The sequence below is a fragment of the Citrus clementina genome, unplaced genomic scaffold (assembly GCF_000493195.1).
Source record: "Citrus clementina cultivar Clemenules unplaced genomic scaffold, Citrus_clementina_v1.0 scaffold_4, whole genome shotgun sequence".
Lineage (NCBI taxonomy): Eukaryota > Viridiplantae > Streptophyta > Magnoliopsida > Sapindales > Rutaceae > Citrus > Citrus x clementina.
In genome coordinates this window covers 3988990-4002689 of record NW_006262274.1, presented here as the reverse complement: position 1 = coordinate 4002689, position 13700 = coordinate 3988990, and the positions used below count along the sequence as shown (strand labels likewise).

Genomic DNA, 13700 nt, shown 5'->3' with positions numbered 1-13700 from the left:
ATTAATTTATATTTTCATTCAACCAATGAATTAATGCCACTTCAGTTTGTACAAAATAAGTTTGTACAAGAGTTTGTGGCTGTATCATTACTCTAATATTATCATTATTAACATTTATTATTATTAATTTTATTTTTTTAATTAATATCATTTTATAATAATATTTATACATGCATCTAGTTAATGAAAATTACATTATTTAATATTATTGGTAAATTGATTCTCATTCTCATTCCATGAAGTAAACGCACCATTAATGTAAAGTTGTTGTCTTAGTTAATTGTCTAATTGTAAACATCAATAATTGTTTGTTGGAATAATAGTTGTAAATATTAGTTGTCTGTATTATCAGTATATAAAAAAAGGAGGGGGGGGGGGGCTTGAGATATTTTTAGGGCAAAGCAATTTAGACGACTGAAACTCCTTAGTCTCTCTGGCTTATTTACCACCCAATTGATGATCCAAATTACGCAAGCACACAAATTTTGAAAATTGAAAGCGAATACCAAGTTATTCTGAAAAGGTTTGGGGATTACATAATTGACAACTCCCTTTATTGACATGCAAAAGTAGCAATTTGACAAATTCTTCATATTTTGTCAAATTCTCAAAGTTTAAGGACTCACTTTGACCTTGGACTGTAGTTTGGATACAGTAGGGTTGAATAATTCAATTAATCCATTGTTGAAAGCCTGGCTGCTGAGTCAATGATTGAACCCGCTTTCTGTTTCTCAATCTTAGGTAGGGCACAAGTGCCTCGTGTTCTTCCGAAATAATTACATTGAACTACTAATGGGAAAATTAAGAAAATTTGGGACGGTAATTAGATCAACTAGTGACATTTTACACAAATTAAAGGTTTAAAATTTAAATCTTGCTTATCTATGTTATAGTTACAAGAGTGTTAATAAGATAAAATTAGCTCAAATCGAATTCAACTTGATATTAGCTCGATATCTGAAGTTAATGAACACGATGAGAAATCAAAATTAATTGGCAAGAGAGTGGTCTGGCTTTCAATAAGTTGATACAGAAATTAACCCATAAAATAGTTAAGAGTTTGTTTCACTAAAGAGATAGGAGTAAATGATAAAAAAATATAAATCCTGCGAAGGATGTGTGTATTTTATTAATTGGTTAATTTTTTAAACAATCAATTCTCTTTTGCTTTTTACCCTAATCATCTAGTACAACATTTTTTTAATTAAAAAAAAAACATAATACAGCATTTCTGGTTTGCCAATTGTGTATTTTCAAGAGGCAGAAAAAGTCTTATAAAAGTTCACTTATTTAATGAGTGCACGCATCTTTATCCCCTCAACGTATCACAATAATTTAATCAGATGGCATTTGTCAAGAAAACAAATAAGTCATCAATCAAGTAATCGGCTATTATGAATGACCTTATTGATGCTGCAGGCTGGCTGGCCATTATTGAGAAAGCCATCCATAGATATAAGATATATACATTTGCTTTGAATATAACCTACAAACATATTAAAATTATCGTCTTTTATATGTATGATTATTTATACGTCACTTTCATGATAATTTCTAGAGCTACCTGTTTTAATAGGTCAAAAAATATGTCTCCTAATCAAACGTCATGCATGGTTATTTCATCATTCTCAATACTCAATAATTAATTATTCAAGAAAAGTACAGGGGTACAAGTTTTCAAAAATATCCTACAACGAACTGAAATTGCTACCAACGGCTTCCGTACATCCAATAAAATTGGCGAAGGTGGCTTTGGTTCCGTTTACAAGGTATGCATGTTCATACTCTAATTTTAATTTTTACATTAAACTTATAGGTTTTGGTTTGATTAATTCTAATAACTTCAAAATATATACATAGAAACTTAATTGATTTGTTGAAGAATGGATATTTGATCTTAAAGGGAAGGCTTGAAGATGGAACAGTGGTTGCGGTGAAAGTGCTTTCAGTGGAATCCAAGCAAGGAGAAACAGAATTCATGTCGGAAGTTGCTTCCATGGCCAATATAAATATTTGTCACGAAAATCTGGTAACCTTCATGGTGGTTGCATCGATGGGCCCTCCAGAATTCTTGTTTATGACTACATGCAAAACGGCAGTCTCTCTCAAACGTTTCTTGGTACAATATAAATTTTCCCTCTATCTTTTATATTAGGATATGTTTGAGAATGTTAACATGTTGTTACTTAATTGAACTAGCATCCAACTTTTCCCCTTCAGGATGAATGGCTTTTTTCCAAATGTAATTCTCACGCTCTGATACTATGAAAATTTTTTGAAATTGTTGAATGAAAACTGAATTAGTTTTCTCTACTTTTATTCAATCGATACAGTGTTTATATACATGAAGATGTGCAATTTTTGAGTGATTATTTGAAACCCGTGGCAGCAGATCAAATGTCCGATTGCCCACATGATTCTTTGACGGGTTGATGCTTGAATTGTGGAGTTGATTTCCTAACAATAATCTGTCCCTATTTATTTAATGATACGTGTAATGTGTCATATATTAGTTGACTCTATATATCATTCACAATTAATATGCCACTGTTTTGGTACCTAGCATTAGATGAGGGGATACAAACGATACATCTTAATTATGTAAGTATAATATTACTCATTTCATCGTTGATCTATAGTCGATTAGTGATGCAAATCAGTCATTGGACTGGTGAGCACCACTTCAAGCTTCCATAGAGGCTCTTTTTCTTTTCACAAAACTATGGAAAATGGATAAATTTATCTCAATATATGTTGTCAGTGGGAGTAAAGTTTATCAGCAAATTTATGGGCTGTACCACAAATGCATGTATAATTTATATCTTTAGATAGTAACTATTCCAAAAAAATATTAGTGATGCAAATTTTGTAATTATAATTTTACAAGTGTTGCAGTATACTCATATTGTTTATTGAATTAACCATAGGTCAGTAGAAAAATAGAGTTAAATTTAACTGGATAGCGAGGCGAGAAATTGCATTAGGAATTGCTCGAGGGCTTGCTTATATTCATGAAGAAATAAAACCAACAAATTGTGCATCGAGATATCAAAGCTAACAATATTCTTTTGGATCAAAATTTCAATCCCAAAATATCAAAATTTGGCCTCTACAAATTATTCCCAGAAAATATTACTCATATTAGTACACATGCTGCTGGCACGTTGTAAGTGCAGCATATATATATATATATATATACTTAAAAAATTTATCAAGAACTTAAATAAAATGTTATTTCTCTTAAGATATTATGTACTTAATGTTTTTTTAACTTTTTTGTTAATATAGATTATTTTATGTTCTAAATTAGGGGCTATCTTGCTCCAGAATATGCAATAACCGGACGTTTAACTTGCAAATCAGATGTATATAGTTTTGGGGGGCTACTTCTTGAAATATTCGGTGGACGAACAGCAGTCGATTTTGACATAGAAAAGGAAAGCATTTTCTATTTATCTCCTAGGATAAAGCCACGAGGATGCTTTACTTTGTTCAAAAAAATCAGCACAAAAAATAAATTATGAAAATGGCATTTCAAACATGAAGGCCCATTGGTGCAACTAATTAATGTGGTGCACTGGCTAGCTAGACATGCTGTCGATGAGCTATGGAGATTGACATGTCATGTACTCAATCCACTAGTGATTGGAAGAGCGATCAGAGCTCCATATAAAATTACTAAGGGGCCTTTGGTTCAAAATGTACATTTTGAATTCCTAAATTGATCCTGCTTTTGGACTATTTTCATAAATTTTCCAAATAATAATAATAATCAGTAGAGTTGAGCGGTGGACTTCTTGACCTGGTCCGCTAGTATGGAAAAGAGAAAGAAGCAAATAGAGTAAAAGAGAGAGAAGAGAGAAAGAATTATAATATTGATTATCTGCATATTACTTGAATAAAATAAACTATTAATTATGAATATCTTCTGAGACGAAGTTGTGATGATGTCGAAATTTTGGATTAAGGCACATGTTCAATTAATCTGTAATAGAAATGTACGTTGTTGATTGATGGCAACACTTCCAATGAGTAGTTGTAGAAATTTAAGTTGCAATACGAGTTTGTCATACCATTAATTCCACTTATTTTTGGTCTTCGGATTAAAGTCAGCAGGAAATTAAATATAATTTTAGACCAGCCGCCAGGCCCGCCACCCCACTCTCTTTAATTTCCCACTCAATTTGTCCATGAATTGAAATGCATTGTCCCCCACTTAATCCGGTTTAATTGTGACTCCACTCTCGACCCAATCGGCAATAAAATATTTCTCATTTTTATGATCATTTATATATAAACCTTAAATTAGCTAAGAGCCACTTAACTCATCACATTTTGTTGTAATGTCGAGTGTCTCTTTTTATCTTTCTTTCATTTGTATTTGACAAAGCCGCAGGTGTTGGCATCCGCGGCCATGGAAGTTCAGAAGTAATAACTGATAAAAAAATTCAATTTCCTGCAAGCCCTGCATATTTGAATTTGATGAAATGAAGTCCATTTTTTCTTGCTTTTCTTTTCCATCAAGAGTCTCTGCGGAGAACACAATAGGAGGTAATTTATAAATTTATCTGCAAAATTAAAAAAAAAAAATCTCTTTTCACCTGTCTTTTCTTCATCTTCATCTGATCATTTTATGTAACATTTCTGGTTCTTTCATAGAAAGCTACATATATAGAATCATTAGTTGTGTTATGTTTTTAGTGCCCTTATCTAGAGATTAGAGTCTTACCCTCGAATGAATTTATGCATTTTTTAAAAAAAAATTGGAGAACCAGTTCTTCCTATAACAAATTGTAAAAAAAATAAAAGTTTGTTCAACTCGTGGCATAATTAAATTATGAAATTAATGATTTTTATGTTTTAATAACTCTATTTACACAAAATTTTATCTAGTAATTTACCTTGTGATAGTTCATTTTCCCCATATTCAATATTAGAGTCGCAATTGTCAACAAATCCAGCCATCCACGGCGGCTGAAGGCTTAGGCTAGTTGCCAAGTGCCCAAACTTTTTTTTTTTAATTTTCCTATTTTTACTTTTTGAGAATTATAACTTTTCTACTTTAATAATTCTTCTTTTATCACTTATCCCCTACAATTTTTATAATACTCCCGTTGCCCTAAACGTCAAAATTTTTAATGAACAATTCATCCTAAAATTTTTGTGGAGAAAAGTGACAATCGCTCTCTTTCTCTATTTTTTGAGGTAGCAAGTGAAATGGACATAGAATTAATTTCATAAAATCTAAAAAAAATAATTGTACGTCACTTTCATGTGATAATTCCATGTGATAATTCATGCATCTTACTTTCCACAAGCTGCTTTTTTTTTTTTCAAATTAATTTGAGTCATTTGACTATCACTTAAGTTGGTATTACATGTCAATCCAGCATCGCTGTCACATCATTCTCTAAATGTAAATTAATTATTTGTCTTCAGCAAATTAACATCATATGCATTATTTCTCAAAAATAAAAAATTATATGTATTAACATATAGCTAATTTTTTTTAAAAAAAAATTCATGAAATAAGGTGAACAAATTCTGAAAAATATTAATGCATTCTCCTACAATCAACTGAAAATTGCCACCAATGGCTTCCGTTGGTCCAATAAGATTGGAGAAGGTGGATTTGGCTCCGTTTATAAGGTATGTTCATTCTATAATCTTACATTAATTACGGTATATATGATTGTTCCATTTTTCTTCTTTTTTTTTCCAAATACTTTTTTAATGTTTTTTATTATTATTTTATTGTTAAAAACCGTCTCTAAAAATATGCTGTTGAAGGCATTCTCAAATTCTCAAATTACAATAAATTATTTTACAAATGGGCTTAGACTTATATTTTGAAAAAATAGGCCGAAAGCCTTCTCATCACAGATTTCGAACCATGTTTATTAGTACATGTTGTCCTAATTATTGAAGCATGTCAATACTGGGAATATATATATATATATAAGTATGAATTGAGTTTATGGTTCCAATTCAAATGACTGTGGTAACACTAGCGTTTTGGTTTTTGAAAAATGTTAATATTTGATCTTAAAGGGAAGGCTTCAAGATGGAACAATAGTTGCTGTGAAAGTGCTTTCGGTGGAATCCAAGCAAGGAGAGAAAGAATTCATGTCAGAAGTAGCTTCCATGGCCAATGTAAATGTTTGTCACGAAAACCTTGTAAAGCTTCATGGTGGTTGCATTGACGGGCCTTGTAGAATTCTTGTTTATGACTACATGCCAAACAACAGCCTCTCGCAAACTTTGCTTGGTACGTATGTATATATCTCCCTATCTTTGGTGTTGAGGCATGTCAATGTTAAAGCTCATTTTGTAATCTAACTTATCTATCACCGATCATTTTAATGCGTGTTGAGTTTCTGATTTACATTTTGCAATACCCATCTTTGAATGATACGTCAGGTATGCCGCATTACTATTCCATCATTAGTGTGTATAAGTTAATAAACAAACATTATGTGTGCGACATCATTTGTCTTATGATACAACATTCGTATTGTAATTTTATAAGAGTGGCAATATTTTACTCATATGGTTTCTTGAACTAATTGGCAGGTGAGGAGAAACGTAGAGCTAAATTTGGCTGGAAGGCAAGGCGAGAAATTATCATGGGAATTGGTCGGGGACTTGCTTATATTCATGAGGAAATTCAACCACATGTTGTCCATCGAGATATCAAAACTAGCAATATTCTTTTGGATCAAAATTTCAATCCTAAAATTTCAGATTTTGGGCTCTCTAAGCTATTCCCAGAAAATACCACTCATATTAGTACACGCGTTGCAGGCACACTGTAAGTGCATCATATCTCTCTAGCTAATTTTACAAAGCTTCAATCAAAATATATAACTTCATCATGAAACTGTAGATAACAGAGTTATTTGACCAAAAAAAACAATAATTCACTAAATGTTCAGTTTGTATTGAGTTATTAAAACCATGTACATTAACTTTTTTTATTTTTTATGATTATTTTTTTATTTCTTAAATAGAGGCTATCTAGCTCCAGAGTATGCAATCAGCGGACGTTTAACTCGAAAATCAGATGTTTATAGTTTTGGAGTGCTACTTCTTGAAATAGTCAGTGGAAGAACAGCAGTTGATTTTGATGTACAACTTGGAGAGTATCATCTTGTGGACAAGGTACGATCAATTAACATGAAACTATATTCTTAATGGATAATTCAGTTGGTTGTTCTATTGCGGTGAAAGTAAGAGGTTAAGGATTTTAAATCTAAAGAAATAATTTTAATTTAGGAGTGACATGGGGTTGGGTAGATAAAAAAAATATATAAAATGTTACACAGAAATTATATTGAATTAGTGGTATTGATTTTGGTCAAATTTAATGTTAATCTACTGAAATTGGCAAAGGACCGACAAATCCGGAATCCGATGGATTCATCATCTCTGGTATAAGATCTTATGTTTCTCACAAATCTGTCGAACCAAATTAATCAAAAGTGAGTGATAGGGTCACTTGTCAATTAATCGAAACAAATTACAAGAAAATTAAGGGCTATTATTTTTAAACTAATCGATGACCGTGACAATGTGTTAACATATTGACTATTTATAATATTATTTATGGTAGTTACGTAACTCTAATTAATGTCACCTTAATTGGGATAAACTTTTTATTAAAATATATTCGAATTGCAAAATATCTGTGGCTCCAACCAGGCTTGGGGAATGTACAACTCTAAGGAGCTTATGAATCTAGTGGATCCCATGCTATATGGCAACTTCCCAGAAAATGAAGCCATTAGATTCCTGAAGGTTGGCTTACTATGCGTACAAGAGAAATCCAAACTCCGGCCTCAAATGTCTACGGCGATCAAGATGATGAACGGAGAGACCAACATCGATGGTGACGACGTGGAGATATCGCAGCCGGGGCTCATCGGCGATATCATGGACGTGAAAGTAGGCCAGAGAAGCTCCTCGAAAAGCATGACCGAAAACGGCAGCTAACGGCTGTACCCGTTATGAGTATATAAAACTTTGTGCGTGATAGAGATTAGATAACAATCACAAAAAAGAAAAAAATTTGTTAAAAAATAGAGCAAAGAAATCAATGCTTAAAAGTTGTACCTTGCAAATTAATACTGGACTCAGACATGATTAATTAATTAATGAAGGCAATTCTCACCATTTATTACCAGAAATTTTCTTCTGTTCTGCCAATTATCATGGGCACTTTGTATTTTAATATTATACGAACATATTTTAATTTATTGCTCATTTTTTTAATCTTTTTTTCTTTTTTATAAGAAAAAGTCAGATTTTGTTCTGATGAGAAGGTCTCATATCTTGACAGTTTTCAACCATGTAAAAAAATAACATGGGTAACTAATGTAAGAGTCCACGATTTAATTCATACTTTTTAATTTTCTAAAAACAAAATTTATACTTAAAAGTTGAGGGTTAGTTCTTGGACTAGTCTGAGGGCAATCCTCAACTATGAGTTTGGGTAACAACACTTAACTCATAAGTTAAATTTTAATATGATAGTTTTGGGCCATGAATTTTTACATGGTTTCATAGTTTAACTCATACATTATGTAAGTTACAATAACTAGAAAAAAGAAATTTAGTTTAAGGAGATTATCTCACACCAGTTGAAAATAAATTGTGCACTGAGTATATAAGCATAGGGCCGGACAACTTAACTCTAGAGCTATTTTTGAACATGAATTTTCCCTTTAATTTCTATATATGTCTTAAAGCCATGTTTAGTATTGAAGTGCTGGAACTTTTAATTCCACAATTGTTGTGGAAAAAAATGAATTGTAACTATGAAATAAATATTAATATTATATAATAAATATAATTTTTTAAATAATAATTTAGACAAAAATAATAAAGATGTTATAAATTTTTTATTAAAGCAGTATAAAAATCAACTTAACTTTCAACGTATAATAATTAGTTTACTACTAAATTATAAATACAATAACTAATATTTATTATTGTAACTTGTAACTTTTAAATTATATCTGCACAATCTCAATAGCAATCAAGCCCTATACTTCAGCTAAATTAACTGGCATCTCGATAAAAGGAACAGTGTTTTCAAGGGCTTGCATGACCTATTTGATCTAGCCAAGAACATTACAATACAAATGCAATAAATTAATTTACAATGTACATGTTGTACGAAACTTTTCTGGTCGCTGGTCACACATCGACTGGCAAAGCCTACAGCCCCGGCCCGAGGGTACATAATAAAAATTAAATTATTATTCAGTGAAGATTAATTTTGAGGAGTATCTGACATTTGGAGACACTACATCTTCTACGATGCAGAAAAATCTAGTCAAAGCAACTTTAAGATCATCATCTCTTCACTTTATCTCTCCACCTACAAGTCTAATTTTCTAGAGGCTGGAAAAGAAGACACATTTTGTTCCCTATTTTGGAACAAAGTGGCCTCTTTCTTACCAGAGAATATTAGTACCCTCAAACTCAACAATCAGGCTATTTCCAGCCTAATAAAATACAAAAAGCTAACAGGCATATTCAATAATTATTCTCAACACACACACATATGATCTTCCTTAACTACAAAACTGGTGATGCCCATTAACCAAGATATAGAATTCTTACCATGAATGAATGGGAGCCATGCCAACCTATTCAGAATATTATCACTTAAGTCTTTGTTCTTACAAGAAGCAAGTGTTATATTTATTACTGTAAATCTCTGAGCTATACTGATAAAAAGAAACAAAATAATCTGGCTAAACGTTATCTCCATTAAGGAAATAAACGTAATCCCTGCAGCTTGCAGATTTTTTTTTCAAAACCTGAAATCATTGCATTAGAAATCAAAGCGTGCTCATCAATTACTATAAATAATATTAATTCAGCAATCTCAAGAATCAAAGAATATGATCATTTTCCTTCATTGGAACAAAGAGAGTAAAATGGTGGACCCCCCCCAAGTAATCAAAGCTTTTTCTTTATAATACTGTTTAATTTTTTACTGTTCTAAATTTTATTAGGATTTAAAACCTGTGTTCAGTCAAAAACCAGAGAGAATGTTTCTATAGATTAAGCTTTAAAGCTGGGTCTATCTGTAGAAAAAATAAAAATGAAAAGTGAACAAAAACCATGCATATGTTTGTGATCTTGAAAATCTATTTGAAATTTCAGGAGATCTTGAAAGTGTGTATGGTGTGGTCCCACGGAGCAAGGTTATAGGGCTATAATCAATAAATCTTCTGCTTCCCCTGATCAAAACTTTATTGACTTGCTTTGACCGTATGATGAACATATATTCCCCAAGAGCCAATCAAAGAGATAGATCAGCTGGCTGATGATCAGTTCAGTGGTCCATGCATGTGTGTGATTCCCTAGTAAAAAGCTACAATCATAATCATAATCCACCACCGCTCGGCGCTCCTTCTCTTTTACTTTCCCCAGAATATATATATAATTCTTTCTTTTTCTTAATTTCTCAATCAAAAATCCCAGAATATATACATAATCATAATTCCGATACATATCGATTCATCTTTTTATATTTAATTATTACAAAAGAAAGACAGACTCTTGGTTTGGGTCGGGGGTGGGGGGGGGGGGGGGGGCGAGTGGGGCGGGGCGGGGGGCTTTGCCCTATCTATCACTATGCAAGTAATGTTTGCAGATCATATAACCCTAAAGCATTTTAATCACTCTTCACTTCATTATACCTGAGCAGTGACCTCATGATCTGACAAGGAGAATAGTCTTAATCAACGGCCTAGATGATCAAAGGGATTATTATTATTTTTTATTATGTTAACAATTCCTCAACTGCTGGACTTGTCCAAAGCCAAGCCAATAATTAATATGTTAAACAATGCGTGTTGTGGCCTAATATTACTTAAGTTAATTTTCTGGTTTTTCTTTAGACCTTAATTTGCGCTTAAAGATGGAGAGCATTGATTAATAAATATGATTGCATGTTAAGCAACAGTAGTTGGTATCATTAAACAAATTAAGTTCAAACAAAAGACAATCTTAATTTAATTTTCTCTACACTTCAGACAAAATCAACCCATCACAAGCTAGATTGATGGGGTTTTTGTTGTCTGATTAATTAGAAAACCTGTTGATACTGAACATCTAGCTTTAATTAGGAAATTTGGCAAAGACACATGCAATTATATGTTTAATAACTGCAGTAAACGTGAGTGTGTAATAAGATGATGGATCAATAAAATGGGAAACATTTAATTAGCTGATGAAACTCTTGTGATGTCAAATTCAGTGTAATATACAATTCCTCGTTACAGGTGTCATGGATATTAATTATGCTTTCACAGAATGTCTCATCACTGAAACCCTAAAATCCATAAAAGGACTAATTCGAAAGAATTAAAGAAGAACATGAGAGATTGATTGTACCTTTTAGGCACAAAGAGTGAACCCTGCATCTTACAAAATTACAATGCTGCCCTTCTCAAGTTGGAAGAAATGAAAAAAAAATTAACCTGCAAAAAAAAATCAAGAATCCATATCTATGGGTATATATTATACATGGAATATGCATGGCTCCTCATACGCCATCCACGGAGGCCATCGATGTTTCGATTGACTCTGCAAATGGCATACAGGGAGCCAGGCACATAATTATAAATATATAGACATAGGTATAATATGCATGATTTTGTAACTCATATATGCATGTGTTAACGAATATGTGCATCAATTAATGGGATTCTGAATGTTTGCATGGACAAGAAATGCCTTGTGGTGCTTCATGATCATAAATATCCAGAGCTAGAAAAGATTTAAGTAGATAAACAGAGATCTGAGGCAAATATTAGGAGCTCATGAGGTTCATAATCAAATTAATTGTGGGGTGTTCAAGTTATTTGAACACATGCCCTTTGAAATTGGCCATGAACAAGCAAAGACAAGAAGCTAAACATAGGGGATGAAGGAAGATAGAAGCTAGGCCCAATTTTTTTTTTTGTGGTTTTTTTAAATTTATTTTTGTGAGAGAAAGAAGGAAGATGTGGGGTTGAAAGTAATTGCAACCCCCTCAACCTTTGCCACTAAATATAGACACCGCCAAGAGAGAGAGAGAGCGAGAAAAAGAAATTAAAAAAAAAAAATGGGGATGTGTTGTGTTTTGTGAGTTGGGCTAGTAACCACGCAGTTTCCTAAGCTAACCTTGTGGTTTGGTGAGCTTTGAAATCTCCTTTTCTGGGTCGTAAAGCAAAGGTTGCTTTTCTATTCTGAAGCTCATTTTTGTCTCCAAGTGTTTGGAAATATATGGATTCCTCTATGCCCCCCCTATCTATTTTATTCTTTTTCTTTTCTCAAGTAAAGTAACAAATAAAGAATAATTTTATCATAATTTATTTCTTTTTATATTTCTTTTTCCTGGCTAGCTAGCTCTTTAATATCCTTTTTTAACAATCATATTTTATTACTAATTCATTTCATATATTTCTTCTTTGCTTAAGCAAACTAAGTGAGATTCTCAGCTTCATCCTTTTCTGTTTAGATTTTGGAATAATCCATGCTGCTTTGCTACCTAATTCACCTGCACTACTTCTGTCCATTCAGCAACCGCCCATATTATTACCACTTGTGTTCATCTTTTTGCGTGTGTACATGTATACATATTCTTTTTTTTTTTCCCTCCCTTAAATATTTTAATCACCTCGCTTTAACTACATTTTCAGTTATTAGGGTTAGGGCAAGAATCTAACTTTACAAAAGGAAATAATTATATATTTCATAAGTACCCTTGATAACTCACAAGATCAAACCGCGCGCAAACATCAGAAAAATTCGAACAAAGTTCAAACGTTTTTCAAATTGCTTTCATTTACTGTAAATATAATTGCTACTAGTTCCTTAAAATATAATTTGAATCCTTTGGAACCTGCTAGACTGCTAGTTAACAAAAGCATTGCATTAAAATTTTAAAAAAAGAATGGCTACAATTAAAAAATTTAGGATTGGCTAATTAATGCTATTATTATTTTTTAGAAAAAAGAAAATTTTAAATACTGTTATTTGGTTTCTTACTAAAAATGGTAATTTAGTAGAGTATAAGAGCATATTGATCTAAAGGTCTATTGTTTAATTTTCTTATGTCTTAAATTCTTAAATAGTTTAATGAGCCATCTCGTCTGTATGATCCATATGACAAACCGAAACGAGCCCTACACAAAATACTTTTGTTGTGGCACCTCAACAAATCGAACTAAAACAAGCACAGTTAAAAATGTCTAGTCTTATATATAGCACTGTTGAAGTCCTTTTTTCGAAAATCAGTTAGGAAATTCGAGAAAATTATGCAATTGATTTAGAGAAAATTAATATATTTGAGTAAATCAATTGCATTTGTTTATTGATTTTCCATCTTCATCATAAAAATTGTCATAAGATATGTCCTGTTAGGTTATGCAATATGCTGTAAGTCTTAGCTTCAGAACTGTGTTATTTAATTTATTAAAATAATAATTAAATTTATTTTCACATATGAAAATCAGTCTCAGGATTAGTCCATTCCAATCAATCCAACTTGCACTTATGCTGGTTGAGTTTTTATCATTATAAAAAAATATATATACTTTTTGTGATTGTCAAATACAGTCAAAATAATTAAAAGTCATTGTAAATGTGTTTTCTCAATACCTAGGGTAAAAATATCTTTTTTTTTTTTCCCAACCACC

The 13700-nt window shown here is 31.8% G+C and overlaps 1 protein-coding gene and 1 pseudogene across 1 annotated transcript; both read left to right on the top strand.

Moving 5' to 3' along the window:
• LOC18044867 overlaps positions 1 to 3524 on the top strand; it is a 6805-nt pseudogene extending 3281 nt beyond the window's left edge.
• Positions 3525 to 4360: 836 nt separating this feature from the next.
• On the top strand, positions 4361 to 8160 carry LOC18044866 (putative serine/threonine-protein kinase). Its single transcript, XM_024186404.1, has 6 exons — positions 4361 to 4551; positions 5534 to 5649; positions 6052 to 6268; positions 6574 to 6811; positions 7011 to 7161; positions 7702 to 8160. The coding sequence occupies exons 1-6, from the start codon at positions 4488 to 4490 to the stop codon at positions 7990 to 7992; spliced, it is 1077 nt and encodes a 358-aa protein (XP_024042172.1). The 5' UTR covers positions 4361 to 4487; the 3' UTR covers positions 7993 to 8160.
• The last annotated feature ends 5540 nt before the right edge of the window (positions 8161 to 13700 follow it).

Excerpts from the sequence above, each read along its gene's own strand:
- LOC18044866 (XM_024186404.1), top strand. The coding sequence starts at position 4,488 with ATGAAGTCCATTTTTTCTTGCTTTTCTTTTCCATCAAGAGTCTCTGCG. Across the intron at positions 6,269-6,573 it reads CCTCTCGCAAACTTTGCTTG|GTGAGGAGAAACGTAGAGCT; the intron begins GTACGTATGTAT and ends ACTAATTGGCAG. Across the intron at positions 6,812-7,010 it reads ACACGCGTTGCAGGCACACT|AGGCTATCTAGCTCCAGAGT; the intron begins GTAAGTGCATCA and ends TTTCTTAAATAG.